This window comes from Ictalurus punctatus, chromosome 3 (genome assembly GCF_001660625.3).
Source record: "Ictalurus punctatus breed USDA103 chromosome 3, Coco_2.0, whole genome shotgun sequence".
NCBI classification, from domain to species: domain Eukaryota; kingdom Metazoa; phylum Chordata; class Actinopteri; order Siluriformes; family Ictaluridae; genus Ictalurus; species Ictalurus punctatus.
Window position 1 is genome coordinate 6,553,739 of NC_030418.2, and position 26,390 is coordinate 6,580,128.

The following is a 26,390-nucleotide window of genomic DNA, read 5'->3' on the forward strand; positions in this document are numbered from 1 at the left end:
TTACTATCTAGACATATTTTCCATCCATCTCCATTTATCATCTTGTTCCTGTTTGTATAATGTCTAATCCCAAACGTTTTCATTTCTAGTCTTTGGAGGCACAGCTTGCAGCATTTCCTGGCATTTTAACCTCAGATTTGGAGGTGGCTGAGCAGCTTTTAAAATCTGCTGATGAACTCATCCCGACACAAATCCAACACGACTTAGCTACAGTTTTTGTAGATTCGCAAGCAGCTTTCACAGATGTTTGCCATTTATCATCTGAGAGACGTAACGCAGTTCTCCAGGCCATCGATGCAGCCAAGGTCAGTATGTATCTGTGAAGTAGACCATATTCCTTTGTTAATTTAGGATTAGAGTGTATGTAATAGTGTGTAGTGTTGACAGACTTATTCATAAGGTGCAAATTTTCATGTCCGAATGTTTTTCAGGCAAAATTAGAATGTACGTCTCAAGATCTTCTCCACTCTCTTGAAAAGCTGTCGTGTTGTATTCAAGATAATTGTGTGATGGTATGTAAACTTGACATCACGAACACAGATGACTTGGAGACGGTTAAATATAAGATACAACAAAATAAGGTATGATTCATTCAAAAAAAAAAAAATCCAATTTTATTTATTTCATAGGCTAACTAAGAATTTCCTTCAGCTCATTTTATTGACAAGACAAAAAAAGAAGATTAATACAGTGTAAATCATACTGGCATTTAATCCACAATCATTTAAAGACTTTTTTTTTTATTTTTAAGGACCTGGAGAAGAACCTTTCTGGCGCTCGACAGAATCTAGAAGATACAGCTTTTGATGTTCAGAACTTCATATCTGAACATGCACAGTTCCTAAACCCAGCCCAGAGCAGACAGATGCTGAAATCACTCAGTGCCACACAGAGAGCTTTTAAGGAACTGATGGAGCGAGCGTTTACTCAGAGGCACACACTGGACCGCCATTTGGAGATCTGTGTGGATGAGATTCAGCAGCAGGTCTGAATGACTCCAAATCCTCATGGAGTTCATTGAAATGTGTTGGAATGGGATGCTTTTACTGATGATAGAATCAATATGTCAGTATGCCGTTGGTAGGAAATGCTCAGATGTCATGGTTTGCACGATTTCCCTAACAGCACAACAATAACACTGCATGATCACAGCATACGAGTATTTTCTGATCGTGTTGACGTTTTGCAGGCTTCAAGAAACCGTTGAGCACTTACTCGAGAGGACCAGCGCTTTTCACTGTGCATCTTCTTTGGAATGCTTTCCAACAAGTCAGCCCTAACACATCCAAGAAAACTTTTGTCTTTGTCACACATAGCCCAAAACCCTAATCTTGTTAATAGCTAGCATGTTTACAGCATACTCAGTCGTGTTGACCTTTGTGGAATATTGAAGTGTTTTAAGATGAAAGAATTTTCATTTTATAACTCAAGTCGTCATTTGTGCCAGAATGCTGTCGAGAGGCAGAAGGAGTTTGTAACCAAGCTGCAGGAGCTGTGTGATGACCTAACACAGACTGAGAACCGTCTCATCGGCCACCAGCAGCAATCCAACGCTGCAAAGAGTGTCGGCGACCTCCAGCAGTACCAGCAAGAGAACCAGGTATACACGTGCGCATCGTATACAGTATTTCGCTGAGAAGTGTTGTTTCATAAAAAATTTTTTACTGTATAACTCAACCTAAAATGTGTTTATCTCTTGCGGTTGCAAGCGCATTTTGTTAAGATTTGTATAATTAGATACTAAATTCATGACCCCTGGTCTGTCTCTTTTTTTTTTTCCCTCTCTTTCGATCAGGCTTTGCAGAAAGACATCCAGGCTAATGTAAGCGCCTTGAACGAAGTGATCAGTAGCACAAAGAAGTTCCTGGAGGAGAACCGGAGCAAACTGACACCTGAGCAGGTGACTGCTCTTGAGCACAAGGTGGAAGAGGTAACAAGCAAAGCCAATATGCTTAACCAGAGGGCAGAGGAAACAAGGAAAGAACTGGAGAACGTTTTGACGACCGTTATCAAGCAGGAGACAGAAAAGGTTGGACAGTTTCTACTGCTGCTTTTGTTAGCACTGATAATTCTAGCTGGTTGTAGGTATTTTGAAATATATATATATATATATATATATATATATATATATATATATATATATATATATATATATATATATATATATATATATATATATATATATATATATACACACACACACACATACACATAAAATATGTATTTGTATTTAGGTTGCAGCTGTGGAACAACTTGAAGAGACCAAAAATAAAATCGAGGTTCTCTTAGACTGGGTATCCAACATCGGGAAAGAAAAAGAGATGGGAGGAATGGCCAAAGAGAATGGAAACATGCCAGTAGAAGGAAAGATAACAGGAAGGGAAGATGACCCTAATGGAAATGCACTGGACACTACAGATAACATCCCAGAGTGGTCAGGTGAAGACACTGAAGAATTGGATATAGATGAGCAATATGAGAGGCTTAAGGTCAGTAGAAGAGTGCAGTTGCTTAATCATGTTGTACTGGGAGGTATAGAATTAAATTTGAGAAAGTTCTAGAAATAGAGAAATGAAATACATAATGTTGAAACATCCCTCTACAGGCTCACCACCAAAAGATCCTCTCCCAGCAGCAAGACCTAATCATTGCCACCCAGTCTGCCCAGGCTCTGCTGGATAAGCAAGCAGACATTCTCTCTCCAGCTGAAAAAGAGAAGCTCCAGAAGGATATGCAGGAGCTGAGGGGGCGCTATGAGGCTTCGCTCACCCAGGCTGAGCAGCAGATGAAGCAGATGCAGAGTGTTCAGGAGGAGCTTCGCAAGTTCCAAGGTGACTACGAGGAGTTTGGAGTATGGCTGCAGCAGGCACAGGAGCAGCTGGCAGACCTGGGAGCCCCCACTGGCCACTTGGATGTTCTGCAGGAGAAGCTTCAGAAGCAGAAAAGCTTCTATGAGGACGTGATCTCCCACAAGGGAGACTTGCGTTTCATCACCATCTCGGGCCAGAAAGTGCTTGATGTGGCCAAGGCCTGCAGCCGTAGCGAGTCTAAGGAGAAACAGGGATCGCTCGAGGTGGACACTTCAGGAACGTGTGCTGCTGTGAAGGAGAGGCTGGATTCCACCACTACTCAATACAAAGTCACGCACACCCAAGTAATTGCGCTTTTTGTCTTTGCTTAGATGTTTTTTGGGACTTGCAGTATTTCTTAGCATGGTGCTTCTCATTCTTGACCAACAGATGGCAACATTTCTAAGCAAATAAAGTAATAAGTCCTGTGTATCACTACATCTTCCAAAGCTGATATCCCAGGTTATTAACCCCTTAAATCACTAGCTTATTATACAGTCTTTCATCTTTACCACCTACTCTGAAACTTTATATTAAAATATATCATTGGCAGCAGAATTATTGGCCCCCTTTGTAATTGTTATGAAAACATGTCTTTACAGTTAGTTAGCTTCATCTCACACTGAAAATATGAAATAAATCAAACCTTTGTTATTGGAAGAACGTAAAAATGACCAAACAAACTCACATGTATCACATTTGTTTGCAGCCTAGAAAGTTTTATGTTCAAAATATAACCGAAACATTTTGAAATGAGATCTTTTATAAATCGGCAATGCCTATAAAAAATAGTGACTCGCATGAAAATCGTGCAGTAAAGGGACACAAGTACAACACCCCAAGTCAGTATTTATGAAGGGTACCAGTAATTTTGTAGCTGATGTATGTACTTACAAGAGCAAGAAATGTAAGTCTGGTCCTACCTAAATGTTCTAAGAGTTTAAGGGGTTTACAAGCCTTTTTTTTCCTCCCTCCTTTCCACTATCTCACATGTCTTTAAACACTTGAGCACATGTATAGTTTGTACTTATAATGAAGTATCCTTTGTTTCAGTGCAACCAGCTTGGAAACAATCTCAAAGATGTCGTTGACAAGTACAAGAAGTATGAAGACGCTTCTAGTGGCCTGTTGACGTGGCTCGATAGTTCTGAGGCAGAGGCGAGAAGGCAGCAGTCCGAACCTATTGCAGCAGACCCCCAAACACTCCAGAGACAACTGGAAGAGACCAAGGCATGAGAATGAAACTCACGCGTTCATCATTCACAGCTATGTTATTGGAGTCAAAACATTTACATCTGGCATAGACAACATGGAATGGAAATGCGGTTCTCACGCTCACTCTTCAGAATTTGCTCATAGTCCCAAAAGGGCTGTAAGAACATCACTCAGCTGAGCAAACACTCCATATGCACATACACTCTTTTCAAAACAACATAACACCACACAAAAAGCCACTTAAAGGTTGTGTTAAAGGAGCAGAGAACGCCGATTACGTAAATGAACCAGCTTGCTCGGATATAGTTTGTCTGTATTAATGCTCTGCGCTCATTCTGTAGGCCATTCTGTGTGCCCATTAATATGAGGGCAAAGTGAACTTTTTTTTTTTTTTAAGTGATCGATTACTCATCCATGTCCCAGTAATTCTTTTGAGGATTCTCCTGATTTACCGTACACTAGATGATACTGATAATGATTAGCGTATGTTATTTAGTATTTCGTTGTCCGTCTTAGGCTCTTCAAGGGCAGACGGCTGGCCATCAGGTGGCTCTGGAGACACTACGCAAAACAGCAGATGCTCTCATCACAGCAGAGGGAGACCTGCTAAACAACAAGGATGAGATTCGGGAAGCAGTTGGTGAGTCATACTCCCTCAAATCTCTGCTACTCCGTTTAAAGTATAATAAATTCTGTCTAATAAAAAGTAAACGGAGCTCTGATAACCAAATATTTCAATTTAAATGACCGTCGGGGACCTTTTATAAGATGTTGTAGTTGTGTACTATAATTCTATAAAAACAGTATTACAGTCTACTACAGTGTTTATGATACTTTATCTCTCTCTCTAAACCGTTTCCAGACGACATTGCGGAACGGTACGATAACTTGTCCAAATCAGTGAGCGACCGGAATGAGAAGCTGCAGGTGACGTTAACACGCTCGCTCAGTGTGCAGGATGGTCTGGATGAGATGATGAACTGGATGAAGAAGGTGGAGGAAAATGTTGTGGAGGAATCCCAAGTGCCCCTAGACTCAGTTGCTATTGCAGATGCACTGAGCAGGGAGGCGGTATGTTGCTTTTTCTAACCAATAGAAAGTTCTTAGGACATTTTTATTATAGCAGTTGATATACTTCACTGATTTTCACATCGCTCCAGCTGAGTAGAAATCCCCAGAACAGCGATTAGCAAATGGATCAGTCAACTAGTCGGCTAGTTTATGCGACCCTAATGCTAACAGTATTTAACATGATCTCATTTAGCAATGAATATCAGTATTTTTTTTTAAACTAAATGTTTCAAAGAAAATTGTATCTTTGTTTGTTCCCATCTAATACTGACAAGAAACATATTATAGAAACGGCAGCATTATTGCCTATGTGGACAAGAAAGACAGAGATTATTATGTAATCACAATTATTATTATTATTATTATTATTTTTTATACACAGGCTCTGGAGCAAGACATGTCTAGCAGACAGAGCAGTATCTCCACTATGAAGGCCAAAGTGAAGAAGTTTGTCGAGACTGCTGAGCCAGCAGCAGCAGCTGCTCTCCAGGCGAAGATGGAAGGACTGACACAACGCTTTGACAGCGCCTGCGAGAAGCACAAGCTGAAGATTTCACAGATGGAGCGGCTGAAGGACAAGGTGGAACACTTTGAGAAGACATCTGAGAAGGTCCAGGAGTTTGTGCGGAAACATTTGCACGCTCTCTATGAGGCCGACGGACCTGGGAAAAATGTAAACGAGCTCTCCCAGCTGGTGCAGGTAATCCCCAAGTGACTTCCTTAAGGAATATTTCTCTAATGTACTTTTTCCCCTCCACATTTCAGGATAATAATAAAATCATCAAAACTCTGGAATAACACAAATGGGACTATTATGTTGTGATAAAATAATAATAATAATAATTTCGTATTTTAGCATCTTCAAAGTAGACCCCCTTTTTGCGTAGAATTTCCAGAAATGTATTCTTGGCATTTTCTCGACCGATTTCTTGAAGAATTTCCCTGAGATGCTTTTTAAACAGTATTAAAGGAGTTCCCACCTACGCCAGACACTTACTGGCTGCTTTTCGGAATATTTCGCTCCAAGTCATCCATTTAAAAAATATATTTTTTTGTAAATAAAATGTTAGTTTTCTAATGAAAGAAATGAATATGTTGGCATGATTATATTTTTGTCTACAACACCGATTTCAAACATTTAATCATACACCTTCAGATCAAAAGGTTTTTAAGATCACGGGAAGTGTCTCCAAACAATTTGACCAGTAGTGTACTCTCACAGCTTAAGACGATTTAATAGTCATGTGTAATTTCAAACCTTCTGAATCTGTGTGTTTGTAGGATATAAATGCAGAGCTGGCTGAACATGCAAAGGACATGGAAACACTGCACTCGTTGTCGAAGGAGATTTCTAACTCTGGCCCAGAGGGAAGCGCAGCTCTAATTCAGAGCAAGATGGCAAACCTGTCGAACACATTTAATACCTTTAAGGACACTGTTAAAGAGAAGTGAGTGGTGTTCTATGGTGTCTTTAAAAAAAAAAAAAAAAGATATTTATTTATTTTTTTATTTATCTGGCCCTAGATACAGTATAAAGCACATATTATTGACATCTAAACTGTGTGTGTTATAACTGTGTATTGTGTGAAAATAAATACCAGATTTGTTTCAATGAGTCATGTCAGAAATGATAATTAATGCCACCTGCATGGTTGGCCTCATTAGTGGGCATACTGCTGTGTCATGAGAAAGTAACAATATGTGTGTGTGTGTGGATGTTGTGTATTAAAGAGAGGAGGAGGTGGTGTCTTGCCAGGACCAGCTGAGTGAGTTCAAAGCAGCCGCAGGGGTGCTGATGAAGTGGCTGGAGGAGACAAAAGAGCAAGTGCCTGTGGTTCAGCCCAACTGCAGTGAACAGGGCCTGGGAAATGACATGAAGAAAGTCAACGTGAGTGCACTCTCGTCACTGTTTCCCCACACAGGTGATACCTTAGAGCTGAGCTCGATCTTATATTTGCTCCCACAACAAAAGTGCATTTATTTCTTTCTGTTCAGAGAAGAAAAAATGCGTAGAAGAGGTGTGAATTGGGACTGGGATCCCACGGGACCCCACAAGAGTCGTGGGAACGGGTGTTTTTAGTCTGACGCAGGGACGGGACAGGAGCAGGCAGGCAGACGTGAAGCTCGCGGGACAAAGAAAGGCCACGTTAATTAACATGTGATAGTACTGGATACGGCGTGATGTGACACGTTTACCGCTTCCTGTGTAAATTGGGCTTTGTCCCGGTCAGGGTTGTAGTGGTTTACTTTCGTTTATATTATATTTAGAGAAATACAACCAACTACGTTCATTAGAAAATATTGCAGCATATACAGTCGTGCCATGTTTCCAATTTGGCCATGACATGAATGCAGCTTGGGGTCAACGTCGTGTTGACGGCAACATAATCTAATACGAGAGAAGAACCGGACAGAGCTGGTAAAAACGTTCTCTTTTCCTTTTCTATTCCTTCCTAATGCTTGGGTGTTATTTATACTACGAGTTGAGTCGGAGGACATCCCAATGTTCAGTCACTCTCGTTTTCCATGCACTTTACAGCTTTACAGAATACAGTAATATTACTACTGACCCTGTAACATGGACTTAATTACTGACTCTTTTCAGTTGTGCATCCTGCTCTCCATTCAGCTGCTCGTAATCAACCACGTTAATGTCGGTTTTCTTGCAGCACGTTTTCAAGCAGCGGAATTGGACCAATTAAATAAACGTTGTTCAAATTGATATGAACGTATTGTCGCCAGTGTTACCTGCTTTGAAATTCTTACTGAGAAGTGCACAGCTCTCCTCTTTACCAGCAGCTGAAAACATTGACCTGTTAGTTACTGATAAATTAGCAGTTTTATATTATTATTCATTATTTTATTTTTTTTAAATATGTGCATGAAAACCATGATTTCATGCTATAATATGTGTATACTTAGAATGTGACCTAGTAAGGGAGGCTGTTATGATTTCAATTTGCACCCATATGCAAAGACAAACAGCTCCATATCTGCTCTGTGTGCTAGATTATCCTTAATAAAAATACACAGGACATCTGACCCTCATCTAGGGTATATTTCATGTCTCTGCTCTTATCCTTTTATCACTTACACAGACAGTTAACTCACATATTTCACACTAGACTAATAATGAGGCATATTGTACTGGAAATGTATATGAATAAAAATACACTATGAATTTATTTTAATATCATTTTAATGTTAAATATCCTTTAAACAAAAAAAATCTCAATTCCTAAAAACTAAATATACATGACTATGAAGATCAAAGATCTCAATTGCAATAGGATAAAAGTTTTTAAGTTGTTAGAAATGATATTGAATAGCCTCCTCTTTCTTGATACCGTTAAAGTGAATTTTCCCTCAGTAATTTTGGGAAAGTTAACAGATGCATATTTTGCATTTTTTGGTGTTTTATACTGCTTTACAAGCCAGTTTTCTCTCTCTACAGGGCTTACTAGAAGAATGGACTGCTAAAGCTCCCACTATCCAAGATATGAATAGCAAAGGGTCTGCACTGTGTACCCTAATCAGTGTTTTGACATCACCAGCCAAAGCCAGAATGCATCATAAATCAGGTATTCCCAGAGATTATTATTATTTTTTTAAGGAATTTATGAGCACACTTATTGTGCCTGTTTCTGTCCAAGGCAATGTTTCCAGTATGGTCTTAAATGGATGAAATGTGATGCGTTCACTTTTACTGCCCTAGGTTCAGCAGTCAGTAATGGCTCAGGTCCAGGAGGTCCATATCTGACGAACAAAGGTAAGAATGTACAGTGTCACATTTCATCACATTTTTTTTTCCCTTTATGCATCTTGCCTGAAAGCTCTCAGTTCCATATAATACGGTTTCTCCAGCAACTGTAAGCTTAAAGAATAATACCAAGCTGTTGCTGGTTATGCAATTTGTATATAGTCATATTCTAAGTAGCAAACCAAATGCAGTTTATTTGACATTTTGTTCTAGCTACAGCAGACTCATTTGTTTTCGGTGCTGTTTACAGAGCTGATGCTTGTGCAGCAAAACATGTCCTGCATCAATGAGGATTATAGCAGTCTTGGGGAGTTGCTGAAGGCCAGGTCCACAGAGCTTAGTGCGCTGTTGCTGAAGGTTCAAGGGGTCCAGCATGAGGCTCGGTCAACGCTCCAGTGGTTGGAGAACATGAAGAAGACAGCAGTATCTTGGAACTCTGAGCCAGCAGGCAAAGATTCAATGAAAATGCAAATGGAACGGCAGAAAGTGAGTGCTCTCATGTTCAATAAATTGTGTACAGTATCATTGTGTGTATACGCATTCAGATTACATTTGTTATCAATTCTTGTTTAGATTGACAGTTTTTTTTTCTCTTGTGACAAAGGCTTATGAGGAAAATATGCACCAAAAACAGCAGCAGTACCAAGAACTGAGGGAGAAGCTACTCCACCTGATAAACGAAAGCCCTGATTCACCTGAAGCAGAAAAATGGAAGAACATGCTGAAACAGATGGGTATGTATGCATCTCCTGAAATGAATCTAAAACTAATATATTCCAGTGTGATCATTTTCAGAACCCTAGTGTTGACTGGGTGCAAATCCTCACACTGTGACCTTCTGCATAAACCGTCGCTACATGTAAAATCAGATCTGTAGTTAGGGAAGCCCATGACCTTGGATGTAGTTCTCCCCTGTAACAGATTTTGAGTGATGTTGCCTTTTCTATGCTCCATGTTACAGATGCAGGATGGGAGGAGGTCAGGGGCTCTGTGGAGAACAGGAAGCAGCATCTGGAGGAGTCATCTCGCATGCTGGAGCTCTTCCAGACAAACCAACCACAGCTCTCACAGTGGCTTCAAGAGAAAGATCTGATGCTGAGTGTTCTGGGCCCTCTATCTGTGGATCCCAATATGCTCAACACGCAAAAGCAGCAGGTCCAGGTAGGGGACCTACACCAGAAATGCACTTAAATGAAAACTACTGCATTAGATATGTTGTGGATAATACTCAGACCTTGCCAACCTTTCTCGTTTTGCCTAGGACTTCCGCATTTTAACATCAATGTACGCCGCTACAATTTATCACTCAAAAAATACACCAGGAGGGTACATCGACAGGGTTTTACAGTAACCACTAAGCACTTGAGGAAACAAACAGCATCCAGTTTCTATCTTAGATAAAAATGTGCCTTTTTTAAAACCCACACTCTTGACGGGACTAGAGTAATATGGCTCTTCAGGGTTGGCAGGGCTGTTTAATTATGTTCAAATATACAATAGGCAGTCAACCAGATTGTCTGTTAGAGCTGTGTGTACTGCTGCCGCAAGGCCACAGCAGTAAATACAAAGCAGATACATGTGAAAGTCATTCACGAAATTACCACCAGGTGGCGCATGGGATGTCAACTGGAAGTGCGACGTGGAGGTCAAATAGTGGAATAAATTAATAGTAATGTAACATTATAATATTATTTTTGTGATTTTGTCAAATAAAAAAAATCAGCAGTGACATTAGAACAATGTACTCAAACCGTTTCTGCTTGTACTCTGTTACTCCGTCAGCCATGCTTATTTATGTTATTTAAAAGGTTAATTTCTCTTATTTATTCTTATTTTTTTTCCCCTCATCTTTCAAAATGTAGTCACGTTAGTTCAAGCCAAAGAAGACACAACATGCGAATCAAATGGTTACGGGGAGGGCTCGGTACAAAGGTAGAAACGGTCCAATGGATAATAGATGGAAAATAAAAGATACTAAAGATTTAAATATTTATAGTTATGCTACTTATCAGTGAAAACATCCCCACAGATTTCATAATGTAATTGGTTTGTGTTAATACTATGTGAATTGTTCACGTTCACGTTACATAATACTCACGTTATACGTTACATAATACTCACGTTACATACCCATTCTACTTCATTAGAAAGTTGTTTAAATTCAGTTTTATCATAAGCAGTGAAATCATGTTTTGATAAGATAATATTTTTTATGTAAACTATGCATATTAGACAACTAGGCTTCCACCCTTAATGCTCCCATGCAGAGTAATCCACCTTTTTGTGCTGTTTTTGTTTTATTGTGAGGACAAAGTAATACAAGATACATTGATATAAATAATAATGACCGTTTCTAAAGTTTAATCAAATAAAATACGGGGTAGTAGTGCATTATACAGTACATGTAAAAGTAAACATAGAACATAATCTTGACGTTTACTCTTCGGCTTGAATTCATTCTAAACAACACATGCGTACATGGGCTTTTGAGTACTAAATTTGGTTCTGTTAATACGATTTGTTTTTCAACTTGGAGATTGTGTTTTTCTTGTGTTCTCCACTCACTGCAACCGTCAAATCTAGCCCATTGGCAATGTGCGGTTGACTGTTACTTGTGAAATGAGCTGGGAACATAAAAATCTGTGGTTATAGACGTTAAGAACACTAAATGCATGGTACCCATGGCGGCAAAAAAAACGTATTCTGGCTGAGTGCCATCTGTAAATCAGGCAGTATTACATATTTGGATGTAATGCTGTTGTATGAAGAAACTTGAGACAAAGTAACTTAAATTGAAACATGAACTGCACTTGAACATAGTGTACAACATTTCTCATTGAATTCTAGATTCTTCTGAAAGAGTTTGAAGGCCGCAAACCTCAGTATGAGCAGCTGAATGAAGCTGCCATGGTTATCAGTAATGCATCAGGAAATCAGGACCCTACGGTGGAGAAGGTAAAGAAACAGTTGGATGTTATTACCCAGAAGTGGCAGGGTCTGACAAGCCAGCTGTCTGAGCGTGATGCCCTCATTGTGCAAGCTGTGGGTAAGACCACTGAGTTCCAGGAGCTTCTGCGGCACCTGGGTGAGAGTGTAGCAGCCATGGAATTACAGCTGAACGGCCAGCAGACCCTCAGCACACAACCTGACGCAGTCAAGAAGCAGCTAGAAGCCACTAATGCTGTCCTGTCTAAGCTATGTGAAGAGAAGAAGAGGCTAAAGGAGGCAGAAAGTCTCTGCTCCGAACTTTCAGCTCTAGTGACTGAGGAGTATCTCAGAGCCAACCTCACAGCACAGCTGGAAAGCGTCTCCAAGCCCTTTAAGATGCTTGAAGACAAAGCAGGTTTGTTGGATTACATTCAGTGACCAGTGTGTTCTGAAAAACGTGTGATTGTTTACATTCACAGTAACTACTCACACTTTTGCTCATCCTGTTTTTTTTTTTTTTTTTGTTTTTTTTTATTGCTCAAAAGATTCACATTACTGTCCCACTGTTAAAACTCTTCCACAGAACATGAACAGCATCAGCAGTTTTTACTGTAAATAGCTATCATAGGTTGAAACCTGTTAAACAGAACGGCTGTCTGTCTGATAATGATAATTCAGGTGTACTCTTAGAATTTCCATTGCTTATCTGACCTTGTGGCCTAATTGTTTCTCCAGGAAAGCGGATTCAACAGCTCACCTCCACCTTTGCCAGCTCCCAAGAATTTCATCGGACGTCTAAAGACTTCCAGAGCTGGCTAGAGCAAACGCTTAAGGAGCAGGCCAGGCCCCAGTCAATCTCAACCAAGGAGGAGACTCTGTTACAAAGTCTGAGGGAGCACAGTGCTATCCAGAGTGCACTGAGTCAACAAGAGGAACCATACAAGAACATTATGCAGGAAGCAGAGGCTCTCCTACAGAACACGGAGGGAGAGGAAAAGTTGGCCCTCCAAGGACAGCTCTCAGCCCTCAGGTCCAACTGGGAGAAAGTAAAGCGGGGTGCCACGGAGAGAGCAGAAAAGCTTAATATAGCTGTGGAGAGGGCCAAAAAATACAAAGAACATGCAGAGAGCTTGGGCACTTGGCTGCAGGAGTGTGAAGACAGGAAAAACAGGGCAAATTTCAGCGTGAATCCTGTAGAAGTTGAGGACTCTCTCTCACAGGTAAAGGCCATCCAGAGGGATGTGGACAAACATCGCGGTCAGATGGAGCTGCTGAACGTAGCTGCTGATAGCCTTTTAGAGGTGGCCACAGCAGATGTAGCTGACGTGAAGGAAGAGAAGAGTGTTATTGGGAAGAATGTGGATAAGTTGATAGAAGGGTTGCAGCTCAAGAAAGAAACTCTTGAGAAGCTCTCACAGAAGTTGAAAGAGTTCAGTGACGAACACAAAGACATCTCAGACCAAATTGAGGGCGCCAGAAAGCAACTAGAATACCAATCGGGTCTTGGTGTCCAAGGTTTTAGTAACAAGAACCTAACTAACATGAAGGATCAGCAGAAAAATTTAGAGGGTGTGCAGAACCAGATCGAGAACCTCAAAAGCCTAGCACAAAGTTTGGTCGTGGATGTACCAGAAGTTGAAGGCGTGATAGAGCTCCTCCTTCAGACAGACACTTTGGAGAAAGAGCACAGCTCCGTCAGTAAAGCAATTGAAGACAAGTGCTTCACACTGGAGAACAAACTGCAGGGCATCGGACAGTTCCAGGACAGCATTCGGGACATGTTCACCACCTTTGCAGACCTGGACGACGAATTGGATAGTATGGGCCCAGTAGCCAGAGACCTGAAAACTCTACAAGATCAACAAAGAACCTTCCAAAACTTTGTGACAAAACTCCAGGATCTGATGACCAGCACAGCCAGTGCCAGAGATAACTGCAAGAAGATGCTTGAATCAGAGGCCTCACCAGATCTACTGGGCCTGAAGAGAGACTTGGAGGCCCTGAGCAAGCAGAGTGGCAAACTGATGGATCGGGCCACTGGGAGTAAAGAGCAGGTTGAGGATACAATGAAGCATCTAGAGGAGTTTTACCACAAGCTGGACACTTTCACAAAGAAAATGGCTGGTGCAGAAGAGCAGGAGGAATCCCAAGGACCAGTTGGCATGGAAACTGAGGTCATTAACCAACAGCTGGAGGGTTTCAAGGTAAGATCACTACATTCATTTCAACTTGTGTTGATCTGTTGGCTTACGTAATGAGAGGAAACAAAATTTGCTTCTCATCTATTAGTGGAAGTAGTATTATGCTTATGATAGCTGACTGACTGTGCACACAGAGTGTTTTGTTCTCATATGAGCCTTATTTTCCTCACATAGTGATGATATTATGTATGCTGCAAGAAAGTTACAGTACATGTAAGAACAGCCTCTGTCTTTCTGTTTTTGGTGAAATGCTATATCAGGCACAAACATATGCAACGTGCAAGGGCATGCTGTAAATACAAGAAGCAGTGTTCTATTTGGTCTTTATTCAAAGACATGCTTCAAGGAACGTGATCATAATAATAATAAGTTCAGTGGTTGGACTAGACCTTTTCCCTTATATGTTTTATAATGTACTGTGTCTGTCACTTTATATTTTATATACAGTATATGGCCACCTAAATATTCCAAAACATTGAGCTTTCCTATAGCCTCTACTCTTCTGGGAAGGCTTTCCACTAGATTTTGAAATGTGACTGATGGGAAGGTCTCTAAAGTTAAAGTAGCTGGATTTGACATTTGAATGATTTATTTATTTATTTATTTATTACTCCTTGAGCCCACCTATTTTCATGAAACCCTTCTCCCAGAATCTACAGAGACCAATAGGGTGTCTATAAAATGACAGGAGGCCCATTCAAACACAAAACAAGCACTGAACCCGATGGCAGTTTTCCAAGCGGGTTTCTCAGCTACTTAGTACACTTCCGCTGAGGCCATAGCTTTAAACCATTCTTTTTTTTTTTATCATGTACTACATATATTTCATGGTATTTGTACAAGTAAGAAATGGGAAAAAAAAAATTAATAAAGTAATCCACTATTGCACCCTTAATACATGATCTTAATAGTCTGACACATTTTGGCCATGTGCTTGGTTATGGTATAAGATGCCCCTTTCAGTTTGTCAGTGAGCATCTGGTGGTAACAAAAGAGTCCCTGCCCATTGGCTCTTTGTTGTTGGAGAACATTCAGCCAGCAGGGAGTCGATGTGGGCCTGTGTGTAGTAGTGACCCAGTACCCCTGTTTCATTCTGTCCGAGAGACATGTCCCTGCCACCAGCCCACTGCTTAAAATGTTTCATTTCATCCCACTGGCTAACTCTTTAGCGGTCACGTATAGCCGGTGTTTAATTTAAGATCCTATTTTGGAACATTATCCTCACTGGATACATTGTTATTTTTGTTTGTTTGTTTGTTTTGAAGAAACTGCGATCGAAACGAATGAAATAGGCTACCATATCATTTTTATGCTGTATTTCAAATTCCTTTAGGATAGCTTCATGCTAAGAGAGAGATTATTGCCAGCTTTAACAGTACACAAGTCCGGAGTCTACGTAGGCATCCCTTATTTATCTTCTTAGGACCATGTGGTTTTCTGGCAGGATTGGAAGTTATATTTCATGGCCCACGAAACATCAAACATATTCTGTTGCTGTGAGAGGAATTTCTGCATGGCTGGTATGTTCAAGAGATGTGAGAGTTAAACTCCCATACTCTAAACTCTATGTTTCAGAACGCAATGTAAAAACTATTGATGATATTTCATAATTTAAGCAGTTAACACATGTAAAGCACAAACATGGACAAGAATAAATTTGAATGTGTGCGAAAGGAGCATTTGTGCGCGTAGCCAGTGTTGTATTAGGAGTTATCAGCTGCAGCTGATCGTTTGGGCCTCATGCTGCTCATGCTGTCGTTCTTTTGTCTTGCTTCTACGTCTGGGAGGCTCCTCGCTGCTACGTCAGCTGCTGGGTCAAAATCGTTATTGTTCTCCATGACCCAGTCATTTAAATCAGAAATGAATCGGATTGATAAATCACAAAAAAAAAAAATAAAAATAAGACAGTGCAGGATTTGAATTTTTTTTTTTTTGCCGGCTGCTCAGACTATTCAATATCATTTGTACAAAATGAGTTGCAGCAGAATTCCTTGGTGAAGTAAACACTAACTGCTTCAGCTCAGCGTTTTATCATTTAACCTGGCTATTCAGCGAATTCATTGCATCTGATTCAGTGGCTTTTCAGGACTTCCTTTAGCTTCTTTCTCCATCTTTTTATTTTCTGTTTATTGTGCGTACAGTACAAAATAGTACAAGGAAGACAATTTTGGCGAGTTTGTAACAGATGCTCTTTTTTTTTTTCCCCCCTTTTTTTTTATCCATGACTTGTGCATGACCTCAGCATCTAACATGAACCTAAAGGAATTTCTATCTGAATCATGCCGGTGGCTAACTCTAAAGGTGATGATCGGGTGGGTGGAAAAAACCTTATGAAGTGCACAGATTTGAGCTTAGTCATCGTCCTGACTTTTCTGTGAAAACCCCCAAGAGGAAACACGAGACCTTCGCCACCAGTACAACAATCCTACTGCACATTGTTGTGTGATCACGACCTTGGAATTTTATAGCGATCCCCTTTCACTTGTTTCAGCAGAGTGCAGTTTGAGGAACACCCAATATTCATGATCTAAAACTGGCAGAGCGCTAAAAAAAAAGTGTTCGGGACACGCTTTGTTCTCATGAATAATTGTGTGTTTCATTAACTGGTCTTATCGTTTGTGCGAGCAATGAAAGAGACTGTTGACAGAGGATTTTTATTTTTCTCAGACCTGCTGATGTTTCTGTCCTCTTTGTATGCTTTGGCATGCGTTCTCTCGAGCTGCAGTGCCTGTAATATCAAATCACAATAGTTAATCTTCTTATAGATATGTTTACTACACGCTATTCAACGTTACAACAGTACTAAAGTCCCACTAGACCTTATGAGGTCTTCTATTAGACGTAAAAGATAAAGATATAAACCTTTTAAATCCTATTACTTGAATACATTTTTACAGTAAGCAAGCAAGCCTGTGCCACGGCAAATGTACCACTTTGTTTAAATCAGTGCCTGGATTATGTCAAAAGTATGTGTGATTCATCCTTACTGTAAATCCCACAAATCTTTTGAACCACCTGTTCGTCATCGCCAGCGCCACACTTTTTTCCTCACACCAGAGCAGAAGACCAGTGTTTGAACCTCACTCCTCTGGAGTTAACAGCAATAGAGATAAAATGAACGTTCCTTTTATATATTGCTTTAGCTCTGAATTTTTCTGAGCCTGCTTGCTTGCTGGTTTGTAGTGTTATTACTTAGGACCAGTACCTCCTTAAACATTCCAGAGTAATTAAGACAATATACAGACACGTAGACAGCTCATTGCATGATCATTCTGGAGAAAGAGAAGAAAAGGGGGGAGAGAGTGTATCTATTTCTGCCCGATGTGATGTCATGCAGGAGGGAGCTGTTCACTCTTAAAGGTTTTTTTTTTTTTTTTTTTTTTTTTTAAGCTTTACTGAAGGAGGGAGGGATAGATATTCTCAGAGCTGAAGATGTAAGAAGTAAAGTCAAATGAAACACAGAGAGGGGGGAGAATTTAAATAGGGTCAAGCATCTACCAATCAACATGTGCTCTCAGGACAAATGGAGCTGTGGCAGATGTTGCCAGAATAATAAGGAGGGGGCGGGGCCTTGAGCTCATTGCCAGAAGGGTGGATGTCATTGCCGGGTGGACCACAAGAGAGGCAGGAGCAGCTTTGTGTTTATCCTGGAGCCCTGCCGCTTTGTTTTCACAAATTAGAGGATTTGTAGCTGGATGTCACCTTCAAGCGGAGATATTTTTGTGGATCATGTCTGACCACTCAGGAGAGCATGGAAATTCCAGCACTTTTTTCCCCCCATGGTATTTGTGCCGGAACTTAGGACTGAGGAAACAAGCAACAATGGGCAAGTTCTGACAGTGAGGAGATGTGGAAACGAATGGTGTTGAGTGCATGAAATAGGATATTCTCAAAGAAACAAAAGTGTATTAAAAGAAGAGCTCTGTATTATGGAACATATTATTCAGCCAGTTCTCAGCATCTTAAATACAATTTAGAATTTGTCTTATTATTATTTTTTTAAATGATATTTTAATGATATTTTAATGATATTTTTTGAAATGTTAAAAATTCTATATATTTTCATGAAATTCTACTTGTAAAACATATTTTATATTTATTTGCTTGATATGTGCGGAGATTTCGTAGCCTTTTTTGCTTTAAAGTAAAAGGGTTGTTGCACTGAAAACGTATACCTCATTATTAAATTTAACGTACACTTAAGTGTTAGCTGTTGTCAGAATGGGCAAACCTCTTAGCAGACCAGACTGTCTGCGCCAAAACCCCTCCTGTGTGGGGAAACCAGAAGAAGAGGACCTGAACATTGATGACTGTTATGTTCCCCAGAGGTCCATTTATGACACAGTGCGTCTGAATGAGCAAATCGACTCTGGTTCGAAGGGAAGTCTGGCCTCCAGGCACTTCATTGGCACGCTGCCTTACACCCACCGAACTTTGGACATGACCACGCTTTGTGGAAATGGTGTCCTGGCCTCCTCCAGCACCTTTGACTTGCGCAGCAGGGAAGCGACACGGCCGGATGAGCGGACGGTGTTCGATGGGTATAAACTTAATGGAGACATTGTTCGAGGAGCTGGTACCATTCTCGGTAGGCTTCGGGTACAGGGTGAGAAAAAGGAGCCTCCACATCACCGGCGTTCTTGGAAAAACTTTGGGCCAGCCAACCTCAGCGAATACGGAACCTTATGTGCTGATGGACCAGACCGGCAAGCCCTGGTGCGAGTGGGCCAAGGTAGGAGCATGACCAGTTCTTTAACTTCAGAGGATGACTCTGGATTGTGCAGCCCCACTACAGAGCAAGAGCGGCGGAAGCAGCGAGCCCTGCTGAGACCTGGTCCAGGTACCAGGAGCCTCTCTTCCACTGAGGCTGTCCATATATCTGGCGAGCTGAAACCAGGCCAGTCTGTCAGTTCAGGACAAGAGGAGTTTCCATTCTCCCCTGTCAGAAGCTTGGTACCAACTGCAGTGTACTACGCAGACTCCGCAAGGCATGAGGACCAACATTGTAAAGACACGTATACCATAGATCTCAGTGAAAACGAACACATCGTTTCTAGTGAGCCGCACTCCGAATTACAAGGCAGGATGACCGCAAGGTCAACAAACAGAGCACCAAACTCTACTTATGACAGCCAGACCAGGACATTCTCAGGATACAATGAGCTACCCACAGCTGAGCTTCCTGAGGACACATCTCAGGAAGAGTGTGAACTCTTATGCGTGGTCGTGACACAGCCAGAGCCAGTCTCTGCTCGTAGGACGCATGTAGAGAAACACGTGACCAAAGATGCAGAATGTTATGAAAACGAGCGAAGAGAAACAGAATCCAAAATGGCCGATTTGGAAGAGTTCTTGTTGTCTGTGGAAAGGGAGGCAGGTTTCGCCAATGGAATAAAACAGACTATGAATTACATAGGAGATGAGGACCTAGAGAGCTTGTTAACATCCTTAGCTGCATGTTCTCAGATGGATCTTGTGGGCATGCAATCCTCACAGGTATTTTACAATAACCCTCTTTCAAAATAAGATTTTATCTATTTAGGTGGATGTGACGCATGTTTATGGATTCCTGGGAAGTTAGATAGTACTGCTCTGTCTTTATCTTGATCATGAGTTGATGTTTGGTGCAAAAATCTGTCAGTGACTCAGCTTCTGTGATCCTGCACAGGTCTGTATTGACTGCAGCTCCTAGACAGAGACTTTGTTTTAGACTGTATGCTATGTTCAGTGGAGACTCTTGCCGTAAAAGGACTGAGTAAAAGTAAACATCATTCAGTTATCCAATGCCGTAAAGTAGCAGGTACTCTAATAATAGTTTACTCTGAAAGGAATCTCTTTATTTTCAGCTTCATATTTATATGGAGCTCTCAGTCCGTGAAGTAAATTTGACTTTTATATATATATATATATATATAGAGAGAGAGAGAGATATATATATATATATATATATATATATATATATATATATATATATATATATATATATATATATATATATAGATATAGATATATATATATATATATATAGATATATATAGATATAGTTCAGGACCCAGGCCTGTACTAACATGCACTCACTTGCCACTTTAATAGCCGATATGATTTAAATACAGGGATTCGTCTTGGTCAGCAACATTCAACAAACAACATTCAACAATAAATAAATAAAAAAGTACTAAACATTTAATGAGAAAAGAAACATAAACAGTAGTGAAAATGGTATATCAACAGCAAAAAAAAAGGTAACAGTAATGCCAACGTCACTGGCAAAAGTTCAGTTGACTTATTTATTTACAGGCATTTGCAATAGTGAATTGAGATGTGCAACTGTAGTTGTAATTAAGGAGTGTGCTACTGGAGTGCAAGTCGGTAGGTGTACATAGGGTGCCGTGTACGTTCAGCAGTCCAATAATTGAATAGCTTCCTGAAAGAAGCTTTGTTGGTGACGTGTGTGTGTGTGTGTGGCAATTTCTTTGTACCGCTTACGAGATGGTAGACTGGCGAAAAGGTATCTGAGAGGGTGGGTATTGTCCACACAGATCTTCTGGGACCTCCGCTTAGCTCTGGAGGGATACCGGCTTGTGATACAAGACGCCTTATATGTGCACTAAATGGCACTGTTATCAAGTACACCTTCCATGTTGGGTCTCTTCATAGGTATACAGACACTGACTGATGCCTATAAACCCATTTGTTGGCTCGCCTCTGTCCCATCAGTAAACATCAGGTCGGTGCTGGTGCCTTTTCAATTGATGGGTGGAGAAGCGGAGGTCTGATCAAATGTGCTACAATCAGTAATTGTATACCTACAAAGTGACTTAAATGGCACCAGATAAAATACCCCAGTGAGTGTAGATGCAAAGTAGGTGTACCCTATAATCTAGCAACTGAATGTATACAAATATAATTTTTTCCCCTAACAAAACCAGTCATAACCAGAGTATTGATAATAGTACAGTATAATGAGAATAGTGGCTAAGGTTATACTGTATGCTAGTCACCAAAAGCCTTCGAGTTCAAACCCAGCACTGCTGGCAGCCACTAGTGGGTGCTTGGAGTGTATTCTTTCTTGGGACTCACGTGCCAGATGAATAAATGTGCCAAATGGGTATTTATTCTTCTTCTTCCTTTTTTTAAAACAAGCCTTCAGAATGGCTTTAATCAGTAACTAATCAGCAAACCATAATAAATTACTGTGTCACTTTAAGCTATGTGTCTTAATGAGATTTACATCACTGTTTCCATTGAGCCTTTGACGCGTCATTCTATGTTTCCCCGCTGATTTCAGGTTTTCCAGAAAGAGACGATTGAGTCACTGCAAACACAGTTGCAAGAGGTAAATTGGTTAGGCCAGGGGCTTATTCAGAATGCTTCCAAAGGGACCAGCACCAAAGCCCTTGAACATGACCTGGAGGACGCCAATACGAGATGGAACACCCTGAACAAAAAGGTTTAGAGGAATTCGGTTTCAAGCATCAATTGAAAAATATCATAAAAATCTTGTAGTTAGTTTCTTTATCTTTTAAATCTTTTATATATTTATATATATATATATATATATATATATATATATATATATATATATATATATATATATATATATATATACACACACACACACACACACACACATACACATAATATTGTTTGTGCAATGCTCTCAGGTAGCAGAACGTTCAGTGCAGCTTCATGAAGCTTTGCTGCACTGTGGAAGGTTTCAGGATGCTCTCGAATCCCTGTTCAGCTGGCTGAAAGACACAGAAGAGCTGGTGGCCAGTCAAAAGCCTCCATCAGCAGAATTTAAAGTTGTCAAAGCACAAATACAAGAACAGAGGGTAAGAGCTTAATTGGGGGGTGATTTTTGGATTTTGGCTTTAATATGAGTGCAGGAATTTCTGAGGATTTGGAGCTTCTGCTGTTGGTTCTACGCATATTGTATTTCCTTGTATCCCATATGTTTATTTTTCTCTGGTTCATCCAGCTCTTACAGAAGCTGCTAGATGACCGCAGACCCACAGTGGAGCTTATTAAGAAGGAAGGGGGGAAAGTTTTGGAGATGGCTGACTCTGTGGATAAAGAGAAGATTGGAAAGGAGATTGATAGCCTCGGGAATAGATGGGATGCTCTGCTCAAGAAAGCCGAGAGCAGGTAAAAATTAAGATTTTATATGCCGACATCAGGAAATTAATCTATGAATAATAATAATTATTATTTATTTTTTTTTTTAGAAAAATAGCTGGAGGATTAGGGAACTGAACTGAAATGATATATACAGATATAAATCTTTAATTATTATTATTTTTTTTTTTTCTTTTCTTTTTGAGTATGATTACACTGGACTCACAAGCGAGAGCGTTGATACAGTATAATTAGACCTAAGTAGACTGCAATATTGTAACAGTTAAGGTTACGTTAGTGAATGGAAGGCTGTGAGAAACATTTATGACCAAACTGTGACACATGGTTATCTAAATATGGCATGGGCACTGTGTTCTGTTATGGGTATAACACAATGCCATGGTAAAGACCATGTTGTTGTTGTGGATTTTAGGTTTCTATATTCACTGTTAGTTACTGATTATGTATGTTGGACCATTGTGTTTTTTTCCCCCTGGTAGACGCAAGCAGTTGGAGAGCATTTTGGGGGTGGCCCAACAGTTCCATGAGACCCTTGAGCCGCTAACAGAGTGGCTCACTGTTACAGAGAAATGCCTGGCCGGTTCCGAGCCCATTGGTACTCAGACCTCTAAACTTGAAGAGCAGATCTCCCAACATAAGGTACATGCATAACTGCGATACTGTTTCGCTTAGCCTGTTACGAGTAGTTCATTCTAAAGACCCATCTGCTTTGATTCTTTTGCAGTAGCTTTATGCTACTGTTCCATTTATTCTTTATCCCTTTGTGTTCTTTATATTTGATTTTGTTTTTATGTTAATTTTCTCTTGATGTTTCTCGTTCTCTTTATGTTGGGATCATCATCCCTCCACCCATACGTTTCACCCCATCTACTCCGTTTGACATTCCTGCTAATCAGGCTTTAGAGGAGGAGATTATAGGGCGCAGTAAGAGCTTGTGCCAGGCAGTGAGTCTTGGCCAGGCTCTGCGGTCACTCATCTGCGTGGATGATAAAGAACTCGTCCAGGCTAAACTGGACAGCATTCAGGGCGGCTACATCGAGTTGCAGGAACGCTGCCGAACAAAGGCCGAGCTGCTGCAGCGGGCCCTGGCTAATGCGCGGCTGTTTGGAGAGGACGAAGTGGCACTCATGAACTGGCTGGACGAAATACACGGCAGACTGAGCCACATCTCTGTCCAGGACTATACACCAGCCGTACTGGCTAAACAGCATGCGGACCAGCTGGTAGAACAGACCTCCTCCTCTTCAGTCTTCATTATTTTAAAAACCATCATCATTAATTTATACTTCATTGGTTTCATTGATATGATTTACGTGTTTAGTTAATTGGTGTGTGGTCATTTTGTTATGTATGACTGCTGTTAATTCGAGTGTGCTGTTTTTAGGCACTTCATGAGGATATTGAATTAAGGAGACAGCATGTTGAACAGGCCCTTCAGAATGGACTTGAGCTGCTCAAACAGACCACAGGCAAGGCCCATCTCACACACACACACACACACACACACACACTTTAATGCATTCATTTCTATACGTCATTCACATTTAATATTTAATCTTAAGTATTTGTTAACTTATTATACCACAGCGCTTGTTGATTACTCAATTCTGGTTGTTTGTATTAATATGTACCTAACATGTTACTGTTTCAATAATAACAACTTTGTAAAGACAGGACTGTTTATGGCAGACACTCCACGTAAATGGATTTAAAAGTGTTTTCTATAAGATGTTTATTTAGTGAGAGTTCTATTTAGCTCACGTCTGAGAGAAAATATGTATTTTTTTGGAAGGACTCTCTAGTGCTAGGGCTTTGAAGAGGGATAATCCTGATGTGGGATAATCTTCAGGAAGGAGGGCTTTGTGGTTTCTCTGCAACATAACAAGTGAAAGACAAAAAAGAGAGGATGGTGAAAAAAACAACTAATTATAGCTGCTATAAGTGATGACAGGAAATAACCTGTTGATTAATAGAACTATAAATGAATAACAAAAGCTTTGGTAAAATGTTATGGAATAAGAGGAATTAAACACTTCATGACATGTGATTGTAGGAAAATAATCCACATTGGTGTTTTCCTGTATCACACCACTCTGTTTTATACTTTACTTTATATAACAAGTGATTAAATATTACAGTTTTAAGCTATAGCTTCACTATTTCTGTTCCTAGTTTAAAAAATTTTTTTTTTTAAATTGCATATTAATGAATGGCCTGAAAGTGAACAAAGCAAGGAAATGACATAATTTTTATATTAACATTTAGTTTTGGAATAGACTTCAATTCAAGAGTGCATTTTTCCAGGTCAGGCAACTGACCTAACTGTTTCAAGCCCTCCTTTTTCTGTGCAGGCGATGAAGTTGTCATCATTCAGGGCAAACTGGACGGAATAAAGACAAGATACGCTGACATTAGCACAATGAGCAATGATGTAATGAAGACCCTGGACAAGGCCCTGTCGCTGGCTAACAAGGTACAACACACGCATGAGGAGCTGTGCTTCTGGTTGGAGAAGGTGGAGTCTGAATTGGCCACGTTTGGAGCACAGGAACCAGTGGGAGAGCAACTCACTCAGGTGCAAGAGAGGCAGAAAGTGAGTACACTCCTTCAGCTTCGAAAGAGGCCCGTTGCTGAAAAGGGAAGGGAAGCTAGATCAGATTGGGTCTAAATATAACCGAGGAGAACTTTTTTCTTCTTTAACCTTTGAGCAATTTTGGGTGACATACTTCTTTCAGTTATGCTACTATTGTAGGATGTGTTTGTCAAAGGTATTAAGTTTTAGTGCACAGTAGCTTGAGTGTGAATCAGTACAAGTACACATTACTGATATCTACAGCATTTACATTTACTGACTGTGTTTCATGACTAGGCATTAATGAAGGAGGTTCAAGAGCACAAGTCAGTAGTAGATAAGCTGAATGAAGTCAGCAACGCTCTGCTAGAGCTGGTGCCCTGGCGTGCCCGAGAGGGGCTTGATAAACTGATCACAGAGGACAACGAGCGCTATAGGTCAGCAAGTGATGCCATCTCTCAGCATGTGGACCAGACAGGAGCCGCCATCTTAAAATCGCAGCAGGTAAGGTGCTGCAAATATGTAAATACTAACAATATAGACCAACTCCAACAGATTTCTTGTGAGAGGCTACTGATTGCTTGTTGCTTTTGCTGTGATAACAGGCCAGTCTTTATCAGACCTTTAATAGGGCTTCATTGCATAATCTACTATTTTTGTAATTCTAAAAATTCAGTGACTGGATAGAGAGATTGCAGTGTATATACATTGTGTATGTGTGTGTTTTACAGTAAAATATTTCTAAATATGACATTTAGTGATTTGTAATGAAGTTGCCCCACGATCACTTTGTTTTGAATACATTTTAATAATAGTGGCTAATGCACATGGGTTCTGCTGTTTAGTTTGAGCAGGCTGCAGACACTGAATTAGCCTGGCTGACTGAAGCAGAGAAGAAGTTGTCATCTCTAGGGGACATCAAGCTGGAGGCAGAACACACCACTGCTCAGCTGCAGGCTCAAAAGGTCAGTCTGATGCCTTTGGGTCATTAGAGGTGTACTCACCACAAACACAAACTGCAAACATGTGTACTGTATGTGTGGCACATGCCATCAACACAAGTTCTCTCTGCGTTCAAGGGCTTCTCCATGGACATTATGAGGCATAAAGATGCCGTGGATGATATCACTAAGACAGGCGAGGCGATAATGGAAAGCAAAGACGAGACTGAGAAACAAGCTCTAAAGGTGAAAAAAAACAACAACTTTAATGTAAATAAATATGAGCTAAAATTATGATTACATTTAAATACCAGATTTGTTTGGGATGCGACCAGTGTGACTGTGTTGTTCAGGCTAAGATCCAGGCTCTCATGGAGAAGTACAACATGGTGAGTCAGTTGAACTCGGAGCGCTGTCTGCAGCTGGAGAGAGCGCACTCCCTGGCCTGCCAGTTCTGGGAGACTTATGAGGAGTTGTGGCCATGGCTGCAGGAGACCCAGGCCAACTTCACCCACCTCCCGTCACCTGCCATCGAATATGACACACTCAGACAGCAACAAGAGGAACTGCGGGTAAGAAATTTCAGGAGAGCCCAGGATGGGTAGCCCAACTACCATATCAATAAACACCGTTCGAGCAGATCTGCCTTGTCCTATTTGAAACATTTTCTGTTTGAGCCACTTTTTTTTTTTTTGCTAAATTAACATGGGAACT

General features: G+C 40.5%; 1 protein-coding gene across 28 annotated transcripts in view; it reads left to right on the forward strand.

Moving 5' to 3' along the window:
• Nucleotides 1–26,390, forward strand: part of dst (dystonin) — a 155,072-nt gene that overhangs the window by 98,065 nt on the left and 30,617 nt on the right. For 17 of the 28 annotated variants that reach the window (XM_053679460.1, XM_053679452.1, XM_053679455.1 and 14 more), the window contains 31 exons: nucleotides 90–305; nucleotides 432–581; nucleotides 752–985; nucleotides 1,448–1,600; nucleotides 1,796–2,029; nucleotides 2,235–2,489; nucleotides 2,606–3,154; nucleotides 3,903–4,079; nucleotides 4,581–4,704; nucleotides 4,927–5,135; nucleotides 5,518–5,835; nucleotides 6,417–6,583; nucleotides 6,867–7,023; nucleotides 8,590–8,716; nucleotides 8,851–8,904; nucleotides 9,146–9,381; nucleotides 9,500–9,629; nucleotides 9,857–10,056; nucleotides 11,743–12,238; nucleotides 12,559–14,027; nucleotides 21,313–21,474; nucleotides 21,689–21,859; nucleotides 22,006–22,172; nucleotides 22,643–22,802; nucleotides 23,060–23,386; nucleotides 23,548–23,632; nucleotides 24,515–24,756; nucleotides 25,033–25,239; nucleotides 25,581–25,700; nucleotides 25,815–25,922; nucleotides 26,012–26,248. In XM_053679460.1, the coding sequence (XP_053535435.1) occupies nucleotides 90–305; nucleotides 432–581; nucleotides 752–985; nucleotides 1,448–1,600; nucleotides 1,796–2,029; nucleotides 2,235–2,489; nucleotides 2,606–3,154; nucleotides 3,903–4,079; nucleotides 4,581–4,704; nucleotides 4,927–5,135; nucleotides 5,518–5,835; nucleotides 6,417–6,583; nucleotides 6,867–7,023; nucleotides 8,590–8,716; nucleotides 8,851–8,904; nucleotides 9,146–9,381; nucleotides 9,500–9,629; nucleotides 9,857–10,056; nucleotides 11,743–12,238; nucleotides 12,559–14,027; nucleotides 21,313–21,474; nucleotides 21,689–21,859; nucleotides 22,006–22,172; nucleotides 22,643–22,802; nucleotides 23,060–23,386; nucleotides 23,548–23,632; nucleotides 24,515–24,756; nucleotides 25,033–25,239; nucleotides 25,581–25,700; nucleotides 25,815–25,922; nucleotides 26,012–26,248 (7,641 nt within the window). The remainder of the gene's footprint in view (nucleotides 1–89; nucleotides 306–431; nucleotides 582–751; nucleotides 986–1,447; nucleotides 1,601–1,795; nucleotides 2,030–2,234; nucleotides 2,490–2,605; nucleotides 3,155–3,902; nucleotides 4,080–4,580; nucleotides 4,705–4,926; nucleotides 5,136–5,517; nucleotides 5,836–6,416; nucleotides 6,584–6,866; nucleotides 7,024–8,589; nucleotides 8,717–8,850; nucleotides 8,905–9,145; nucleotides 9,382–9,499; nucleotides 9,630–9,856; nucleotides 10,057–11,742; nucleotides 12,239–12,558; nucleotides 14,028–21,312; nucleotides 21,475–21,688; nucleotides 21,860–22,005; nucleotides 22,173–22,642; nucleotides 22,803–23,059; nucleotides 23,387–23,547; nucleotides 23,633–24,514; nucleotides 24,757–25,032; nucleotides 25,240–25,580; nucleotides 25,701–25,814; nucleotides 25,923–26,011; nucleotides 26,249–26,390) is intronic. The other 11 variants (XM_053679454.1, XM_053679469.1, XM_053679478.1 and 8 more) reach the window with 2 other exon arrangements.